This window comes from Epinephelus fuscoguttatus, linkage group LG16, assembly GCF_011397635.1.
Source record: "Epinephelus fuscoguttatus linkage group LG16, E.fuscoguttatus.final_Chr_v1".
NCBI lineage: Eukaryota > Metazoa > Chordata > Actinopteri > Perciformes > Serranidae > Epinephelus > Epinephelus fuscoguttatus.
The window spans coordinates 23,650,689-23,671,945 of NC_064767.1; the positions used below are offsets into that span (position 1 = coordinate 23,650,689).

At 40.0% G+C, this 21,257-nt stretch overlaps 1 protein-coding gene across 5 annotated transcripts in view; it reads right to left on the minus strand.

The window, feature by feature from the left end:
- The window catches only part of khdrbs2 (KH domain containing, RNA binding, signal transduction associated 2), a 92,201-nt gene that overhangs the window by 28,053 nt on the left and 42,891 nt on the right, over positions 1 to 21,257 (minus strand). For all 5 annotated transcript variants that reach the window (XR_007451347.1, XR_007451344.1, XR_007451346.1 and 2 more), the window contains exons 4-6: positions 20,792 to 20,938; positions 5,108 to 5,235; positions 2,009 to 2,192 (exon numbers count right to left, since the gene is read on the minus strand). Coding sequence is in view for 1 of the 5 variants with exons in the window: in XM_049601137.1 (XP_049457094.1) it covers positions 2,009 to 2,192; positions 5,108 to 5,235; positions 20,792 to 20,938 (459 nt within the window). In the remaining 4 variants the exon portion in view is untranslated. The remainder of the gene's footprint in view (positions 1 to 2,008; positions 2,193 to 5,107; positions 5,236 to 20,791; positions 20,939 to 21,257) is intronic.

The window sequence follows — 21,257 nt, forward strand, 5'->3', positions numbered from 1 at the left end:
GATACTAATGTATTATTTTTAATATTTAGTTATTTTTTGGGTACTAGTAGTATTAAGTAGTATGATTTTGAGATCCTAAGTCATTTTGAGACAAATAAGTCAGTATTTCTCTGAGATCCTAAGACATTACTTTGAGGTAAGTAAGTCATTATTTTGATATACTAAGTCATTATTTTAACATTTGTGAGTCACTGTTTTTGATATGGTAAGTAAATAGGTCATTATTTTGAGAAAGTTTCTCATTATTTTGAGATACTAGGTCATTTCTCCGAGATACTAGGTAAGTTTCTTATTTTTTTTTAATATTTCAAGATACTAAGTCATTATTTTGAGCTAATTATGTTATTTTTGCAAGTGTTTCATTATTTTTGAGATACTAATGCATTATTTGAAAGTTTAGTCATTATATTGTTAGAAGGACTAGTAGTATTGAGTAACCATTTTTTGAGATACTAAGTCATTTTAAGATACACAAGTCAGTATTTTGAAAAACTTTCTCATTGTTTAAGATATTAAGTCATTATTTTGAGATAAGTCACTGTATCTTAAAGATACTAATTCATTTTGAGATTATGATATTATTTTTGGAATGTTTCTCATTATTTTGAGATACTCGGTCATTTCTCTGAGTCATTATTGTAATTCAGGTAATTCAGTCATTATTTTTAGATACCAAGTCATTATTTTTACTCTAGTAAGTCATTACTTTTAGATAAATGTGTCATTATTTTGAGATAGGTTAATCATTATTTTAAAAAGGTTTTCATTATTTTGAGATACTTACTAATTTTTTTTTATACTTATTTGAGGAAACTTGTTATTATAATGACTCTCAGGAATTTATTATTTTCTTTATTTGTGTTTTTTGGCCACACTGTCAGAAATGTTCTTACAAACTATGGTCCCCACTGGCGTTTTGTAGGATTTAATAAACTACAAACCACATTCACTTTACTGCAGCTGCTACTTTTCAGGCAGCCATTTTTATCCATTTAATTCAACACAGACTGAAAATCTACCAGCTACGAGCAAGGACTTTAAAGCTCCCCCCAGGCACTGGCATCTGGTGCAGGTGCAATTTTAATGCACAAGTGACCATATTCTCATCATACCAAAACATGTTTGCTTGTCAGTCATCCTATGGAGTTGACTCTAAGACTTCATAATGTGAATGCTTTGAGATTAACCACTGGCTTTTCAACCGTCATTTCACACCATGGTTGTATTTTACTGTATCAAAAAGTTTTCACCACATCAAAATGTGAGGTAACATTCACATTTACTGCATGTATTCAGGTGGGCAGCTGTCAGAGGAAATAACGGACAGATTTGCCACAGCAAGTAGAGCTCAGAGCTGATACATCACAGCCCTCAGTGTAGTCAAACCTGCAGATTCTGCATTAGGACAGTGCCAAAATAAGAGTTTCTGCACAGTTACAAAAACTGCTATCGACACAGATACAGGAACCTGAGCCAAGCAATAAAACTAAACTCTGGCTCTACACTGGAAGATATTGGCTTTCAGCTTTTTGTGGAAAGTGAGAGCTAGCTGTCCCACAACAAAGTGCCTCATCTGTGGGGCAAAAGTGGCAACTATGGTTTTAGGAAGTTTTAAAAGGGGAAGAGAAATTAATTCCTGCATGCAAGTACATTAGACTCAATGATACCCTAAACATACTAACAAAAGAAGAAGATGATGTATCCTGAGCAACATTTAAGTCAAGTAAATTGATTTAACCTGATAGAATTGGAAACCAGTGGCTGACTAGAAGATTCAAAATGATTATAAAAAGTATAAAATCGAAGTTAATTCAATAAAAATAAATTGTAGTAATTTTCTTTTTTTTAATTTTCAGCCCCATGTCCCTGAATGCCCTACCTCTCCATGTAGAGCAGGACTCATCCAGATAACATGAAAGGGGATTAAGCCAAGTCATATTTACACACAGTTCAAGTAAAATTATTATCAGCTACACTTTTCAGTCTGAGCAAAGAGGATTGGACTTACATAGTCGTCGTATGATTCATGTGTGACTGCTAACAGCGGGGGCCTGTACGCCGCGCTCCCCGCTGCCCCCCTGGCTCTGGGAGCTTGTGCCTCCCGTGTTAAAACAGTCGTGGGAAGTTTGCTGTGTGTCGCTGCCGCTGTCCCCCGAGGCGCTGCTGCACTCCTTCCTGTGCCTCTGTGGCCCCTGGCAAAGCAAACAAGCAGACAAACATGGCGTCAATTTGCCTCAAGAATCTTTACTCCACAACATTTGCAGAATAAGCCGCAGTGATTTCAGCGAAAAAAGTGGAGTCAAGACATTAAGGAATGTGTTAAATCCCTCTTATCGCTGCATATGTGCGGGCTGCCTCAGCTGGTGGTTGTTGTACAGTGTGCTCGGGTGAAACGCAAGATAAGCATAACCTCCGCTGGCACTGAGGTAGATCTTGTAATGATCACAGGGCTCAAGAGTGTCACTTTGTGTCTTTCTCAGCTCTGCAAACATGCCTGTGGGACACAGCGTGGATATTTCAATAGCACGATGGAGCAGCGCCTAGCCTGTGCTTGTACAGAATCACACCTCCATCTGCCTGAAGCTGCAGAGTGCATTCAGGTTAGTGAGATACAAAGACTTATTCACCACTGTCCAGCAGAGACACATTAAAGGCCAAAGGACTCAGGCAGCCACGAGGAATTTAAGATGGATTGTTTCTTTTATGGAGGTGTGACTGTCCAGTAGCAGAACCACATGAACACCACAGGGATTGAGGGGTGGATTTAGCATCATAAAGCCGTCTATTGTCTGCTAACTTAGCATTTTAACAGCAGCATGATGTAGGTGGGCTAGGATACCCTTTCTTCCTCAGACACATCCTTCACTAGGTAGCAGCCCATTGTGATCCAAAAATACAGACACTCAAAGGGGAATTACTGGTGCATATTTTTCATGGAGATTTACAATAATCGCTTATCGTTGCGCCATAAGGAGAGAATCTAGGTAGGGAAGTGGTGGTGGTGTTGACTTAAAATTGGGAGCGTCCCATGTTACCGCAGGATTTAGCTCATATACATGTGGTGCCTGAATTAGGCCAGGCTGTCATGGAAAACTCTACCTGGTTACTCCCGAGGGACCGCCACGGCTCAGGTAGATTACAGACAATTTGCTCTAAAAACTAACTTAAAAGGAGAGTGGAAGAGGCAGGCGTCTCACACCAGCAATTGCACGCATGGCTAAGCCAATCAAATGCTCTCTAACAGTGAGTTTTTTCTGTAGCTTGTCCAGCCTGCATCCCAAAATCCCCTTAAGCTACAGTACATGGAAATCAACTAATATTGGAGTTATGAAGGAGAAGACATAGCTGGAAAAATTGAAAAGGAACCACTGTTCGAAACTATTAAATTCAACCTGAGGAAGAGAACTTAGAATAAGTTTATGTGAAATATTGAAGTGTTTGCCAGTGAACCAATTAATCTGAAAATGCACCATGACAGTGGCTACTTCCTTCTTTATTAATAAATTATGTATTTGTAATTCACAACACACCACTGCACACCAAGATTTAGCTTTAGTATGCATCACATTGCAGTGAATCACAAATGAGTGTAAAGTTGACTATAGAACACAATTAAAGGGACATTCCACTGGTTTTACACATGAAGGTTGTTCATTAATTTATTCAGTTATTTATCAGTTACTTCACTACTAAAGAGACTAAATAGTCAATATATATTGAGAAGGGTTGCCAAATTTTGTCTTACGGGATCCCCTCAGAAAGAATCGGATGCTCTCAAGCCTAATCCACTGCAGTATCTCATGAATCCATCTACAGTATCATGAGCAGGAGGAGAGGAGTGCGTCCATTTAAGGAGACTGAGTTTCCTAGCAAGTAAGGTGGAAAAAGTAAGGATTTGTTGTGCTATAGAAGCTTGGGCATCGCTATAATTACACCAGGGACAGCTTTTTGTGCTATATGTTTAAGCAGAAGGGGTCTGCGGTTAGGTTTAGGCATCAAATGATAGGAAAAGATTGTTGTTTATGCTAGTAAAGTCACAAAACGACATAACAAAATAACACTGCTGAGTTTTTGTTTCACACAGGACACATACACTGGTCCTCTGGGTAAAAGTCCTGTGTTTGTTGGAACCATCTACCTCCCCGCTAACCTAATTTCAGTTTCAATTTGATTTTAAATTTCATTTTTATGTATAAAGTCCAATATCACATGTCACAATTGGCCTCAGAGAGCTTTACAGCATACGACATTCTTCTGTCCTTGGAGCCTCACAGCCAGAACAGATCAAGAGAGAGATGCACGGCAAACAGTGATGACAATAGCTACAATAACGTTTATTTAGTAATGATATTGTAATGATAACAGTAATTTTGGTAGCATATATTGTAAGTTTATTTAAATATACGTATGTTAGTATATGTATGTGACAATAATAATCATATGTGTATAATAGTAGAAGTATGACTAATAATAGCAGTAGTAGTAGTAGGTATCAGGCAGGACCACGGCAGCAGCACAACTACGACCCTTGTCCTAAGCGGACTTTCCCGCTCTTTACGTTCAGTTTCTGTGACCATCTAATAATCACACTGATGGATTTACATTAGACTTTGTTGAAAGCCAGGTGCATTGCAAACAGTGCTAAAGGGTGCATTGCACGTCCATATCTGAAGCTGAGGGCATGAAGCCAAGCAATAGCAGTTTTTGATGCACTGGGAGTGAGACCAGGCTGTGAGTTTGCACATTTAGATTTGTGGATATAGTATTTTGCCAATATTATGATTCAGTTAATTAAATACATTTATTGTTGCTTCTGTTTATCATCATAATTGTTCTTTATCGGCAGTAAAACAATTTTAAAAAGGAGCTTTCTAAAGTCTGAGAAAATAACACTGGTGATTTTTTTCCATTATGTAAACTGCAATTACAACTGTAAGTTGTCTTAACCTGCAAGACAAAAAAAATTATTCAAAAGTTTCAAAATCTCCTTTTTTTTTTCAAAAAACCTTCAGAATTCAACTTCAAGAAGCCCTGATTATTATATTCACACAAAAACTCGACCTCTTCAGAGCCCTTTCCTTTCACGCAGCTGTATTTACTACTTTACCTCGTGGATATTGTGGTTGCTGGTCGTACGCTCCTCCCCGGCGCAGTCCTCCCTCTGCTCGACTCGTCAGAGCCATTCAGCAGGGAGAGCTCTCTCAGTTGCTCCTGTCTGATCTCGTCATTGTAGTCCTGTGGGAAACAAAATACAGCATGTCTCAAAAACAAGGACATTTGTCTTCTGACTGCAACAGATGCTCCGAACAGCAGTAAATGTCATCTAATCAAAATTATCTTGACGCCCCCAGGAAATGTGCGGCATTGCTCAGTGTTGAATGCTCAATAAAGAACATCTTGTTTTGCTTATGTTGAGACAAAAAAATGCAGGGAAGAGATTAAATACAAAAATATTTATGAAAAGAGCAGCGGATTCAGTTTGTGTGATAACAAAAAGGGAAAAGAAGAAAAACTATTTTTCTGATAAAAGACAAAATAACTAACAAGATCAGAACAAGATTTCCAGATAACTTCCCAAACCTGTATGCTGAGAAGAAAGAGGACATAGAAGGAAAACTAAATCAAAAACCCTTCCTCTCACTTTAAAGCAACATAAAAAATTCCTTACTTTTTCAGCACACACGGCCCATAATTGACAGTTTCCACAACTTTGTGTGGAATATCGTTATCTTGTGATTACAAACCATTTTTCCTCAACCCATTATCAAACATGATATAGATCATTACGAAGCAGATAAGGGAGTGGACAAAGCAGTATTCATTATCTTGTCATTGCTGACAGATAAACAGGCTTATTTCTCAGAAACACATGAGCAAAGCCCAGAAGATTTGGTACCCCGGGCAGAGTGTTTTTGTAATGACAACAAAGCAACAGAGGCAGAAACTGAATTCTTTGGTTATCGTCTGTGTTTTGTGACAGCCACAGTTTGTGACTTTGTTTGGCTTTTCTCTCTCTGACTGTATGACTGGGTGTCAGTGAACTGAAAGGAGAGCAAAAAGCCCAAAAATCTTGTGTCATCCAGAACAGATTTTCAAATAAAAAGAAGTTCATATCATTTCAACTTAGACCAGAGGCCTGTATTGCGATGCAGGATTTGGAGTTAGCGAGGTAACATCAGGGTTAACTCTGGGTTTTCAGCACTATGAAGCTGGCTGTCTTTTTACCAGGGTAAATCACCATGGTAACTTGCTATCATCGGATCACAGTCTGGCAACACCCCGACCTCTGATCAAGCTGATCACTGAAGAAAAAAGTATCCATTAACAAAAGTCTCAGGTAAAAAAAGAAAAAGAGTGTAGTCTATATACTGTTATCGGTCAGTAGAGGCATTTCATTGTTCCAGGGCTGTATTTCCACTGGTTTTAAAACAGCTTCTAACAAATGCAGAGATCATTTACAACACTAAACAAATTATTTTAGCTTCAATTTAACTTTTGCAAAGTTTATTTTAGTCCACAGTGATAGTGTTGCTATTTTACACTCTGATTCCATCACTGCAGCTCAAAATTACACGAGACACCTGTGTCGTGAGAACTGGAAAACAAGGTAATACTTTATTGCAGAAATAATTCACACACTGTTAACTGGCTCCCGCTATTATCAGTACAACATTTCAGTCAGATAGACCTCATCAGTCTTTAACTTGGCTACTTTTCCAGCCTTTACTTCGGTAGCAGAAACAGTGTGGCATTACTTTAAAGTGTTTTATGTGAAATATTCATAATTATTCAACTATACAGCAAAAAATACTGCATACTATGTCAAATATAGCCTAGTGATACCTAAACGTAATTTAAGTCTCAGCTGACGGTGAATTTCTGGATGGTATTTTCACTGTTTCTGCATTTTCCAATATACGATTACAGAGTATCTTTTACATCCCACGCCATTGACATTTTACTGTCTCACACTCCCTATCATATGAAGTGGCCTCCTTCATTCATGGTTGAGATGATGTCGCTTGTAATTACCACCCCCGCCTCTTCAACACATTCTCACTCTGACCTTGTCACATATTGACGTTTGGTCATGGACTTTCCACGTCCACATACAACATGAAAGGTACCCTGGGTGCGTTGGTTGTTGACATTCTGGGACGCCGTGTCAAGCTCTGCCTGTAACATGCATTGTCTTCTTTCAAGATACACTTCAGTTTTCACAGGAACTTTAAACACACTACGTCAGTACAACAATGCAAACTGATGTTTTGTTTTTTTTTTCCTCCCTCCAACAACAAAAGCACGTGGTTGGGTTTAGGAAAAAAGAACTGGGTTTGGTTTTATAATCTTATGGGACGCGAACACCTCTCTCCTGGGTGAAGTCGTTAAACTATAATGGCAACTGGCCGTGTATCATGCAGACGTTAAAGGACGGCTTTTCCGTCAGTGTCTGATGCCGTGAGTCACTGCCCAAGCACCGGATTTCGACAACTATGGAGCGAGACCGGCCTCACTTACAGAACCTTTCTAAAAAATTAGAATATCATGGAAAAGTTGTTTCATTTCCATAATTCCATTCAAAAAGTTAAACTTTCATAGATTATAGATTCAGGGCCCACAATTTAAACAATTTCAAGTATTTATTTGTTTATTTTTACATAATTTGGGCTTCCAGCTCATAAAACCCACGAAAACAGGAATTCAAAAAATTAGAATACTGTGAAGAAATCAGCCCAAATTTTGCAGGGCATGAATGTTTTAAAGTGAGTGTCACACACTAATCATCTACTAAACTCAAAGCACCTGCACACGTTTCCCCAGGTGTCATTAAATTGCTTCAGTTTGGTTCAATTGTCTCAGTTCGGTTCAATATGGGGAAGACTGCAGACTTGACAACTGGCCAGAAGACCATCACTGATACCCTCAATAGGATGGGTAAGCCACAAAAGTTCATAGCTAAGGAGGCTGGCTGTTCACAGAGTGCTGTGTCCAAGCATATCAATGGAAAGTCTAGTGGAAGAGCAAAATGTGGCAGGAGAAGATGCACCAGCAAAAGAGATGACCGTGGGCTTCAGCGGATTGTCAAACAGAGAAGATTCAAGAATCTGGCAGAGATCCAGAAAGAGTGGAATGAGGCGGGAGTCACAGCTTCAAAAACCACCACATTCAGACGCATCCAGGAGATGGGCTACAACTGTCGGGTTCCTCGGGTCAAGCCACTTCTGAGCCTGAAGCGTCTCAACTGGGCCAAGGAGAAGAAGGACTGGACTGTTGGCCAGTGGTCCAAGGTCCTCTTTTCCGATGAAAGTAAAGTGTGCCTTTCATTCGGGAATCAAGGTCCAAGGGTTTGGAGGAAGACGGGTGAGGAACAGAACCCAAGCTGCTTGAGGTCCAGTGTGAAATATCCACAGTCAGTCATGATTTGGGGTGCAGTGTCCGGTGCAGGTGTTGGTAAACTCTGCTTTCTTAAATCCAAGGTCGCCGCAACAGTCTACCAGAATGTTTTAGAGGACTTCATGATTCCTTCTGCTGAGGATCTGTATGGAGATGCAGATTTCATCTTCCAGCAGGACCTGGCCCCTGCCCATACCACCAGAAGCACCAAAACCTGGTTTGATGCCCATGCCATCACAGTGCTTAACTGGCCAGCCAACTCGCCGGACCTAAACCCCATTGAGAATCTATGGGGTATTATCAAGAGGAAAATGAGGGACACCAGACCCAAAAACAAAGAAGGGCTGACAGCAAGCATCAAGGAAATCTGGGCTTCCATAACTCCCAGGCAATGCCACAGGCTGATTGCCTCAATGCCACGGCGCATCGAGGCAGTGATTAAGGCAAAGGGATTCCCAACCAAGTATTGAAGATTGACATATCGTTTTGAAAGTACCATATTTTGATTGATTTGATGTGATCCTAATTTCTTTCTTTTTTTTCTCCAAAAACTGAGAAGTAAATGGTGATTTCTTCACAGTATTCTAATTTTTTGAATTCCTGTTTTCATGGGTTTTATGAGCTGGAAGCCCAAATTATGTAAAAATAAACAAATAAATACTTGAAATTTAAATTGTGGGCCCTGAATCTATAATCTATGAAAGTTTAACTTTTTGAATGGAATTATGGAAATGAAACAACTTTTCCATGATATTCTAATTTTTTGGAAAGGGTCTGTATTTCACATGAACGCGCTTGTGTCAGGATAGGAAAAAACAGAGTTGACTGAACTAGTTGATAACCAGCTTTCCAAACGGCCAATGTTAGGGTTAGTCAAGCCAGAGAAGATAAATAGCAAGCTCCTCCCAATCTGTCTAGTGTGCCACTAGGCGCACACACTCAGTGTAATAATTCATCATCATCACTGTCCATGAGATATGACTCTGTGTAGAGTGCATTGCTAATTAAGGACAGAACATTAATGGGTGTGCAGGCCCTGCATGAGTCAGATTACAACTCACACATACAGTATAATCTCTTAATCTGGTGAATTGTGTCACCTTTGTATTATCCTTACACCATCTTTTCATGCTTCTCTGAGTATTTCCATTGTGTTACATCTATAAGCCCACCTACACCACACCACTAAGTCGTAAGGATATCACAGCAGAGTGTTTGCCCACTCTGTGATTTGCATAGTTTTGACATTGAATGTAATCAGATCTTCAATAAAAGCCTATTATTAGATTTGAATTATTCAGTGGGAGCAGCAAAAATGTGTGAAATTCATTTATTGCCTAAATATGTGGAAAGTATAAAATTCTTGTCGACTCATTATCAGGCGACAACTTTAGCAGCCAAATGTGCAATCACACGTTTAGTGTAATAATTCATCAGCTGGATAATGTTGGTGGCTTGTTTCAGCATCAGCTGCTCATTTACAACTTTTGCCACGGTATGTCAAAAAGGTTAAAGTCCCCCTCCACTCAAACATGATTTAGCTTTTTTGCTACTTCACTTGGATGTTTGACCTTAACTGTGCCAAATGATTTTCAGTTTGACACTTGAAGGCTGTTTTCACATTCATGTGCTGAAGAGGGAGAGCTCCTCTGTGATTACCTTAAAGGAATAGTGGGGTTGTATGGGGTACTTATACAGACAGTATATTACATACAGTAGATGTCAGTCGGCACGCCCACAGTTTGGAGGAGCAGGCAGGAGTCCAACACAGAAACTAAGCAATCTACTGCTGTGGAGGGGTCAGCAATAAAACGTGTTTTAGCTTCCTAGAAAGAGTTCAACTGAAAAAAATAAATATCAGTATAAGTGTGCCCTATTTTGAGAATATTTTCAGCGCTTTACCTTGCACTCAGACGGTGATTTCTAACAGGAACATGAAGCTGTTATATTGCTCTCTTCAAAGCCAGACTGTGAAGGGCAGCAGGGATTGGTGTGATGTGGTCGCGTCTCTCAGAACAAGTTAAAGGTTTTGTAAGAGTTGGAATCTCTGAATGTTTCACCTGCCGATGCCAGAATAAAGTACATTACAGTAATCAAGTCTGGAGGAGATAACGGCCTGGATCACCTTTTCTAAATCTGCAGAGAAAAGAAATGCCCTGATCTTCATTAAATGTCTCAGATGGGCAAAGCAGGACTGCACAACTTAAATCACCTGGGCATCAAAAGAAAGTGCTGAGTCAAAGATGACTCCCAGGTTATGGGCCTCTTATTTGATGTTATTAGATAGGGCACCAAGACTACGAGATATACTGGTAATGGTCATTGCGCTGGGACCAGAGGGGGTAATTATAATTATTCCAGATTTAGAGTCATTTTATTGAAGCAGGACATAAAACCAGAAACATTGGTGGTGCCAGGCTTTAACAGGACGTACAGCTGCGTATCGTCTGCGTAGCAATGAAAATCTAAAGGGAGGCTAAAGTATGTTTTATTGCTGACCCCATCCACAGCAGTACATTGCTCAGCTCCCGTGTTGGACTCCTGCCTGCTTCTTCAAACTGCAGTCGTGCTGATTGACATCTACTGTATGGAATAAACTGACTATAGATAAGTACCCCATACAAACCCACTTCAAAACATCCGAACTTTCTCTTTAAACCTGAGTGTAAGTTGTGTATATAAGAGGATGATTTTGTGACATCAAAACTAGTTGGGTAGCCAATTACGTTTTAACATCTGAGTGCGATGTGGAAACTCGCCCCCCCATGGATATAGAGTGAGATTGGACTTTTCAGTAAAGTAGGAAACATTTTGTATCCAACAGTTAAAGGCTCCCTGTGGAGTTTTTGACTACTATGAATGCTATGGAGAAATGTTTTTATGTGTGTGTGTCCACTGTGGCAAAAAAGGCAGTGAGAAAGAAGCCTGGATGCACACAACGGTTTGCAAATGTTTTATGAGGACGGCAATGCACTCAACATGTTTGTTTAAATCTCAAGGAGACGCGCAGTGTGTTGTGACTAACGCTGAATGTAAACAGAAATTTTGTTTGTTTACAAGAAATCTCTGCAGGGCACCTTTAAATTTTCCATATTTTAGATTCAGAATGTTCACTGAGGAAGAACTATAACTGACAAATTACTGCAAACAGATTCATTTCAAGCAGATATATGTCCTAAAACATGCCTGGAGGGGATTTTTAAGATCTCAGCTTTGATCGTGGACTAGATGATACCACAATGGCATATTTTTGGAACTTCAACTAGCCATTTAGAAACATTTGTACATGTGTTTCAGTTCATTTTATTGCCACAGACAGTTTAATATTCTGCTACACAGAGCAGAATCATGGTTCAACAAAGCCAAATTATTCAGGTACTAATAAAGGAAAACACTTAAAGTATCATTTCATAAAATACAGTATATTTTGTCACATGAATATATTCCAAAGTGTTTTTTATCCAGTAGAAATGTAGATATGTAAAAGAAATGCTGGGCGTGAGAGGGGAAATGAGAGGTCCCCAGCTGGAACCAAACCTGGGACATCAGAGTATACTGTATGTGATCTGCATCTTAACCACTAGTCCACCACAACGCTCCAAGAACTGCATATTTGTGCACCATGCACATAACACCAAACTTCATCATCATTTTCCTCATTCTCCTGTCACATTGTTGCAGCTCTCCATTTACAGTAATAGGATATGTGTCATGCAGGCACCATATGAAGAACAGATTTTGACACCCACATGTCACAGAAGAAGAAGACGAAAAAAAAACCTCCCCACGGTAGATGTCTAAAACACTTGACACATTGCACACATGTGCAGCTCTTGTAAATGAATTAATAAGGCCTACAGTGTTCTGATGGTTTGAAGGAGACTGGCAGGGCTTTTAATTGGAAAGCTGGCAGCTTATCCAAAGCACAACAAATCTGCCAGAGCTTGTAAAAGTTGACTGTTGACAGAGGCGTTAACATGAGTATACAGAGATAAACCCCACGCTGAGGCTTCTCGGGTCAGGCTGTTTACTCACTGAGATTAATTCTGACCATGCATGACCTTGTACACACACGATGCCCTTCACAGAGCTAAAGTTAGACTCTAAGGGGCCGGCACACGCAGCATGGTGATACCAATCATTCTTGTGTTTGGGTCTACCTGCTACACGTCTCTGTTGCCGGCTGCGTTGACTGATTTCTTGCCTTGTGCATTTTATCTTTCATTTATCTCAGCGATACGAGTGTGTTGGCTGCAGGACCATTTATGAAAGAACTGCTTCTATATTCTCAGACATTTTTTCTGGCCACAGTGCCACATAAAAATGAGTTCAGAATTTTTGGAAAATCAATCTCCCGTCTTGATCTCCTCCGAGACCTTCAGACATCTAGTGACATGGTTTTACTGAGTAAATAAATCTTCCAATGGAAACAAAATATAAAGGAGATAAGCAAAGACAAAAAAAATCCATCCCAGTTTTTGAATCGGTCTTATGGCCTTTGTAGGACTGCTATTATGCTTAACTCAAGGTAGCTGCAGGGGCAAGGACATAGGTTTGCTTTTAAAATTGAGGGGGCACATATGAAACACAGCGTCTGCCAGAGAATTTTGGCCCTCAATCACTTAATTTCCTGTTTTCCGGTGAATTTTTATGCAGCAATTTGTGGTGTAAATATCTTTTAGCTTGTCAAAATAAACGTTTTCTGCTACTTTTTGACCCCAACTATTAAAATCACTACACTGAGATCACTAGAGAGGATGTCAGATGGATGTGTGTCAGGAGATGTGTTGGTTTCTTTGGAGTTCAGAGTTAAGAATTCAGTGGTAACACACAGCATACTCAGAGATTCTGATTTATGGCACCTGCTGATGTGAATGAACCCATTTCAATTTCCAGGAGCTGACAAAATGTGTGCTGAAATGTATCTTGTGTTAGATCAGCAAACGCAAAGGACTCACACCATCTTCATCTGTCTAGATGACCTCACAACCCTTTCATATCTGATAAATGGGATGTTTCAGAAAAAAAGCTCTCACAAAGTGTCGTGTTCGCACTGCTGGATGGGCAGAATTTAAGTGTGTGATACATCATGCTCCCTTACACAGCAGGCACACGGGTCAATTTGCAGGGACATATGGCTTTACAAACATGCACTCATATTGCAGAAATGGGCCCCTTGGACGATGAGTTTATTTCACAACCACCCAAAAATATTTAATCTGCGTCAACTTCCAAATACACACAAATGGTTCTGACTAACAGGCCACATTTTATTATTTATCAGAAGACCAGTGCATGGTGAGTGTACTGCTTTTAGAATGAGGTGTAAGACAGATGGTAAAATCAGATTTTTCACTTCACACCTCTTCAAAACAATGTAAATTCCTACAGCACATGCTGCGTCTAAGCACTATTTTTCTTTTTTGAAAAACCATTACAGTACATGCTGTCCTGCATAACAACCTACTGAAAGATGTTCTTCTCCTCCCAAAGCACATCAGGCCAGTTGATCCAGAGGCACAGAAGCAGCTGCAGCAGCTGTTAATCTGCATCTTGATATAATGTTTGTCAAGTTTTGTACTGAACATATTTCAGCATGAGCTACTCACATCAGTTCCTGGGTGCAGATCAGGACTTTAATTCTGTATTTAGTGTTACCAAACTTTTACATTTATAAATGGTTATTACTTGGGCCTCTGCCCATGCATTTCACTTTATTGTGCAGCTTCATGGCCATGGGTGGCTTAGTACTGAATACAGAGAAGACTGAGGCCTCAGTCAGTCAGAGCGCGTTTTGTAGGTTACAAAACACAAGGCGCACCACACTGGCTTTTTGTTGAAGCCTGCACCAATCATACACAGAGCTTTTTCCAGTTTGCTGTCTTTTTTTATTGTTGCTAGGCAACCATCAAATCACCTGTCCTTAGCTTAACTTCTATTTTGCTGCATGGATCTGTACCTTAAAATCTGTATTAAAAACATGGACAGGCAGAGGGCACTTGGAGACTGAACACAGGGAAACAGAGATCTGTGTGGAAACATGAGACCCTCAGAAAGAGGAGAAATCCTCAAGAGTACCACCTGCTGGTCCAGGAGCTTCGCCTGGATAATTGGGGGTATTTTAGGATGAGTTGGGGACAGTTTGACAATCTGCTGTGAATCGTCTGGCCTAATTACAATTGGTCAAACATTAGAACCTAGTTGAGGCTACAGTTTGTTCAGATATGTCTTGCAGCTTGCCCACAGTCATGCTGAAAGTGAACTAACGTCAGCTTCACACTTGTCATCATAGCCACCACAGAGGGCTCACAATTCATCTAATTGGATAATGAGAAAAAAGCTGATGACGTCAAGCGCTTTTCTGCTCTGAGTTACAATTTTTTCAACACAAGGTGCCCTTGCAAACATGCGAGGCACTCAAAAAGGCAAAATGCCTCACTATTGAAAACAATTACAAAAAGCTGCCCCAAGCTGCTAAAATGCACTCTGTCTGATTGGGGTCTACAGTAAATGCTACTATCGAGGTCCTGATGCAGCAAAGCATAAGTAAATCACTACCTACACCTGACAACTGCATATAAGTACAGTGTGATGCACTATTATAGAAAAAAATTAACTATTTCATACTAAAAAAAAATGTGCTCTTTCGTTGACTTCTTTCAGCTCAACACAAATTGCACCTCCGTCACTTCCACAGTTGAATTGGCCCTGCATTGTTAAGAACACCTGCGCAGTCTTGATCTTTGCTGAAGCTAATAATGCAGATGATTGTACCTAAGTGCATACCTCTGCAACACCAGGCTAATCTGCAGCGATAGTGCTCAGACTCATTCTTTGGGATCACATGGATCAAATAGCTTACATTAAATTCAAACACAAAACAGTCAGTTTTAATGGCGTGAATATTTCAGCTTGACTTCACGTTTGACTTTATGCAAAAACAAATTACCACCACATGTTGTTCGAGCATCTGTGTCACCCTCTGTCTGCCAAAATGCAATGCAGTTTGGCCAGAGATGAAGGCCACAAACTCATCCAGCCAAAAGCAGGAGCTTGTGTCCTTCTCCAGAGCTTCTCAGCCTGCATGTATAGTATTCCACTGATTAGGTTCCTGTTTGCAGCTTTTTATTTCTTTCCTAGGGTGCATAACTGTGAGCTGACAGCGCTGACAGTATTTCTGTAGTCAGATTTTGCTTCACGGCAGATCTGAGGGTTTCCGTTCAGACAAGCTTTCTCTCCTCAGTCGCTTCAGTGTCTGATAAAGCCCACAGTCAGACAAACTGTACTTCTTGGCGGCCTGTGTGTTCTGTTTCTGCTCAGGAGGACTAAATGAATAACACAACATACACTAATTATGCATGTGAAATTGTAATTGGAAATGGTCACAAAGCCTGCTTGTGTGATTGTGATTTTTTTTGATAAATGTGATTATATTAGATGAGATGTGCACACACCACATACGGGGAGTTTTTTATAACAGAAGAAAAGAAATGAATATTATTTTTTCCTGTTTTGCAGATATGGGCTCAGTGGGAGGCAGGTTTTGTTAAATTACAGGGCTAAGACATTTATTTTCAGACATCACAGGCGTGATGCCACATTAAAATGGATTTTACTTTGGTGGGAGATGGAACACATTTGAGATGTGAAGGATAGATGAGAACAGAGAGGAGTGTAAGTGAAGGGAAAAAATGAGAGCGGTATACAGTCACTCACCTCAGCTCACATGCTCTGGTACATACTTAGATTTTCAGCTGCAACCAGCAGCGTAAGTCACTTAACTACACATGTGGCATTGTGGGAGACAGCTACCCATCTCTGTGATCCTGCCGACCGCATCACTTTGGTTTCTGAAGCATAATGTCACACCAGCAGGGGTAGGCTGGCCACAGGAACAGTGCTAGTTTTCCTGGTGGGCCGGCAGAGAGAAGCAATAGTGTTGCACACCAGCTGGCTTGAATCAGGCATGTTTGTATCTGGATCATAAATTCAGTCCATCTTTCCTCCTGGGCCACTTTTGTTTGGTGCATTCTACATTTCATATGCCGAGCTGACAGCAAACTGATGTCTTGTACATTAAAGAAAGTGGTGCACCACTTTAGAATTGCTCTCTTATAACGTTATCAAACTCATGATTAATCAAACACATTCTTTCATCCTTGTCATACCTTTTGCCTGCATTTCCCACCATGCAACTCAACTGCTGGAGGTTTTGGTGTGCAGTGTGTGGCAGTAATACATTTCTACTTTTTCCAGTAACAAGTAGGGTAACTAATTACTAACAGAATTTCAGTCGTAGTATTACAGTTACTCCAATACCAGACAACTCGTTACAACACGTTGCAATATTACAACAGGCACACCACAAAGCATTAAGCTAATTAGGAGGATGGAAACTCGTATCTTAGCAGCTGCAAATATTCCCCTTATACATTGATTTTGTCGGGTGGAAAGACAAAATCCTTCCCGTCTGAAACACCTACTACGACCAAAAGCACTGCAACGTGAAGCTCCAGGAAATATACCCCACCAAAAATGAGCTCGCCTTGGCAGCAGACGTTGGCCATAGACCTACACAGCTGCAGGCTGCAAAGAAGTAATTAAGCTTGTGGCTGGACATTTTGTGGATGGAATGTTTGTCCATGAGTGACTCTGTCTTTCAGGCAGAGCCTTGGAAAAATACCTGTCACAGGCAACTAAAGGCCTCCAGGTAAAGAATAAAATAATAATAATAATAATAATAATAATGATGATAATAATAATAATAATAATAATAATAATAATTTGCAGCCTTAGCTGCACTTAGCGGCAACTACCCTGACATTCATACAGAGGCAAACATCTGCATTCTGGGGAGATATGCAGTTACCAGTTTTATGGGGTGTAATGGAAAAGAAATATAACAAGTAGTGTAACAAATTATTGTTTGCCGGGAGTAACAGGTAAAATAATAGTACTTTTGAACAGAGTAACGAGTAATAAATAATATATTACATTTTTAGAGTAACAAGCCCAACACTGCCGGCGTGTTAGCCTGATACAGAGATGAGGAGCGGGCTACAGAAGTCAGGTTGGTTTACTTCTTTTAAACACCGCACCCCTTGTCCCAGAGTACAGCTGAGAGTTTTACTGCATTGATTGAAAACAATGGTTTGTGTTTGTGCTTATCTGAATTACAAGAACAGGATGTCACGCAACACCCCATACAGCTTTCATAGGCTGCCTTTGTCGGACGGCGAGATGTTGAAGTTGTGGCTAGTTGTGCTACAAATGGATGTTAACACTTGTGTCCAGACACTGCGCCTTGCAGACCATCGGGTCTGCAGTGCTCACTTCTCCCAAGATGACTACTGCCAGCCGAAGAAGGGAAGACATCCAATCCCGAAACACCTCTTCCTCAAGAAAACAGCTGTCCCACGAGTAGAGAGAGCTACAGACACAGTGGAGCAAAGCTCTCGCGAGATGACGTCACACAGCCCAGAGGTAAGGGAAACGTTTACTATGCTATTTACAGAGATAGCACTGGCGATCTGAACCGGTCAGTGGCGAAAAAAAGCACTTTTAATGCGCAAACTTATACGGGACACATTTGCCCCCGTTACCATTTTAGCTCGTTTTCGCGGCTCCCGGTTGCATCTGCTTCCCTCAATACTGAACCAATTTTAGAACGAGTTGTACCTATGAATCATACGCCCAGGTTGAAAAATATTGAAGTTATCCTTTAAGGATCATTCTTTGACTTTAAGAAACACACCTTGTCACACTTTCCTCCTTCAAACATCCAAAGTAGTACAACAGCACTTGTCTAAAATAGCTCACTTGCATGTTCAGATTCTGACCAATCAGATGATACCTAATGCCTCTGGCCTCTGTTTGACTGGCCAGAGAGTTAACTGCTTGGTGTACATCAAAAGAAAAAGCTCCTACACACAAAATGTGATTTAACACATTGTCACAATATTCAATATTCGTGTTTATCGCGCAAGTTGATGTCACGGTGAAGATAAAAAACAACTTTTTGTGTGCAACCCTACTTCACACATCTTCCTCTGGAGCCACAAAAGGCTTTATACATTTTTTTTAATATATATATATGCAGTAGTACTCCTCAACACCAGCAAACCGACTTTGATGTGTAAAAATGGTGGAGTTCCCCTTTAATTAAAATCAAAGAAAAACAACTTAACATTATTCTGCCTTTTGGAAATATAAACATTAGCAGCTAAATTAACAATATTTACAAGTTGTTAAACCCATGCTGATTATTATTTTCAACCAAACCAATTCCCAATAGCTATTCACTTGAAGTTGCGCTGTGACAGCACAGTAACCATCTCTGCTAATACACACTGCAGCAATAAAAACAGAATAAACAGCAGGACGCACTTGCCACTCTCCACCAGAGGCAGGAAACATCTGTCACTATGGATACTGACAGATGCCTGTTGTGATACATTATGTGCAGTTTATTTGCAAATCCATAAGATCCCTGCGGCAGCAAGCAATAAAATAGACAGCATGGTCTTTATTTTTTATGTATTTTAATGGATGTGGACATGGTATAGGCTGAATTTAGGGACAAAGGCACATTTCCCATTTTCTAAAATATTCTAGGATTTCATCCATACTATGAAAGACAAGGTAAGAAAGGAGATAAAAGATCTGATTAAGCAGCAAGATAAAAGTTAAATCAATGTGATGTTTTTCCCCCCAGTATTCAGCACCTATCCTCGCTGTCGGGATTAGCATTTATAATAATATGTCAGCATTTGGAGGGTTTATGGTCCACTTCCACCTGTCACTAACTGGTTTTCTCCCCAGATATGGCAGACAGTGCATTCTCATCCGCAGTAATGATTTTCAGCCCTTTTGTCACTTAGTTAAATCTCACTGAATCTCTTCCTTCCTAGTCACCCTGCATCATTAGTTCTGCTGGCACATTTTCACAAAAGACTCAAACTGTCTAGCCTAAACTGTCTGTGCTCACTGACTGTGTGGACCTATTTAAAAAGAAATGTATTACAGCCAATCCTGTGTGTTCACTAATTAGAAAACCTTGCACTGTTATTAGAATAATTCAGAATACACAATACCTCAGCTTTTCTCAAGGTACTGCAGCGAGGCGAGAGCTGAGACTCTGCCAGCAGTATATTTATATTCTTGGAAAGACTGTGTGTGTGCAAGTAAAGCGTCATATTTACTGCAGTTTATACAGTTACTTTCCCACCACCGCCAATACATAAAAGCCCCTGCTGATCTGACCCTTTTATTACTAGAACAGGCTGGTGTGGATCGCACAGTGCAAAGCGCATCAGAGCGCAAATGGGACGCCGAAGCAAATTAGCATTTCTGAGAAAATGTACACCTGGTGGGCATTTACACCACTGATCTGCCGAATGTTACCTCAGCATAGGATTTCACAAAAGTTACTTCAACATACTGTATGAGCGTGTTAACGGTTCCAATATGCACTCTGGATGCATGCATCATTGTACAGCAGGGGCTTGTTCTGTTTGTCAGGCCTGACTTCTCACCATAATTGTTTGCACCAGCAGATAATGACGATCATGAGTTGATGTTGGGAGAGGCATGAAGGCACTGAGGGGTGGAAACAAGAATGGGGAAAACTCGAGCGAGTCTGATGGTGTCAACATTGCCCTCATCCTTGTTTTCACTTTACTACAGTAAATCTAAACTGTCTAACAGCCTGCAAACAGGGAAACTAATATGATAACTATCCTTTCTATGAAATATTTGCCATCTTATTGAAGAAAATCTGATTCTGGAGACGTGCAGTGATTATATAGAGTAATACTCCTGAAATCTAACACACAGAAATGTCAGGAGTAGATTAATAACCCTGTATTTCTTTTTGCTTTTTGGCAGACAGTGTTAAGTTATTTGTATTTTGCAGGGTATGAACTGCTCAGTGCCAATGCTTGTGAGAACATCGTTGCGAACTAGGAAGAAGCATGAACTCCATAAAGTAGACTCATGCAGCACAATTCCTCTATTAGGCTTGTCACATTTGCAAAGCTTGATTAATATTTACAGCTTAGACTCAGCAAGAGTACACAACACACACATTAATTATTGCTAAGTTCTCCAGGCTCTAAGTTGCTGGAGTCTTCCAAGTTTTTCCATACTGCACTTTAATTGCTGAATACATTATTTTTGGTTTGTAAGTGAGAGGATGTAGTGCAGGGTAGTGGTTGTAGGGCAGAGAAAAATGTCACACTTATATTTTACTCTTATGTTAACAAACCTTGGATACTGTAAAGTCTTTGTGTTCATAAGCCTGGTGGAGAAATGATCAAGTCAGCGGTAATGTCTAATGTTCATATACCACACTGGAATGAAAATAAGGGGGAAAAATAAGGTGAAGTATTAAACTTACTGGAACTAGGAATTTCTTTATCTCCTCCAAGGCGTGACTCATGCGGGAATAGGCTTCTCCAGGTGGAGCAAAGACTTCAATTAAAACGTGGAGATCGTTACTCAGATGGGCGTATTTGGCCTCCCCGCTTTTCCTTAATTCTTCCTCCTGTGAAGAAAAGAAAGCAAGTGAAGGACTTGTATTCATAAAAGAGAAGCCAAGGTGCATGTTGTTTGATATTATTATGCAAATTTTAACAGCGGCACATTTCACACTTGTTTGGAATAACTTGTAGCAAGTACAGTAATGCATAATGATATATCAATGAGGTATTGATTTGGAAGTCAGTTTTATCTGTTTGTAAATTTCAGGTTGTCAGAATGAAGTAGGTTATCTTTGCTAATGACTTTTTATCTTCAATATTTCTACTACAAAAGCTAAACATATGATAGATTATTTCATTTAAAGCTACAGTTGATGACTTTTA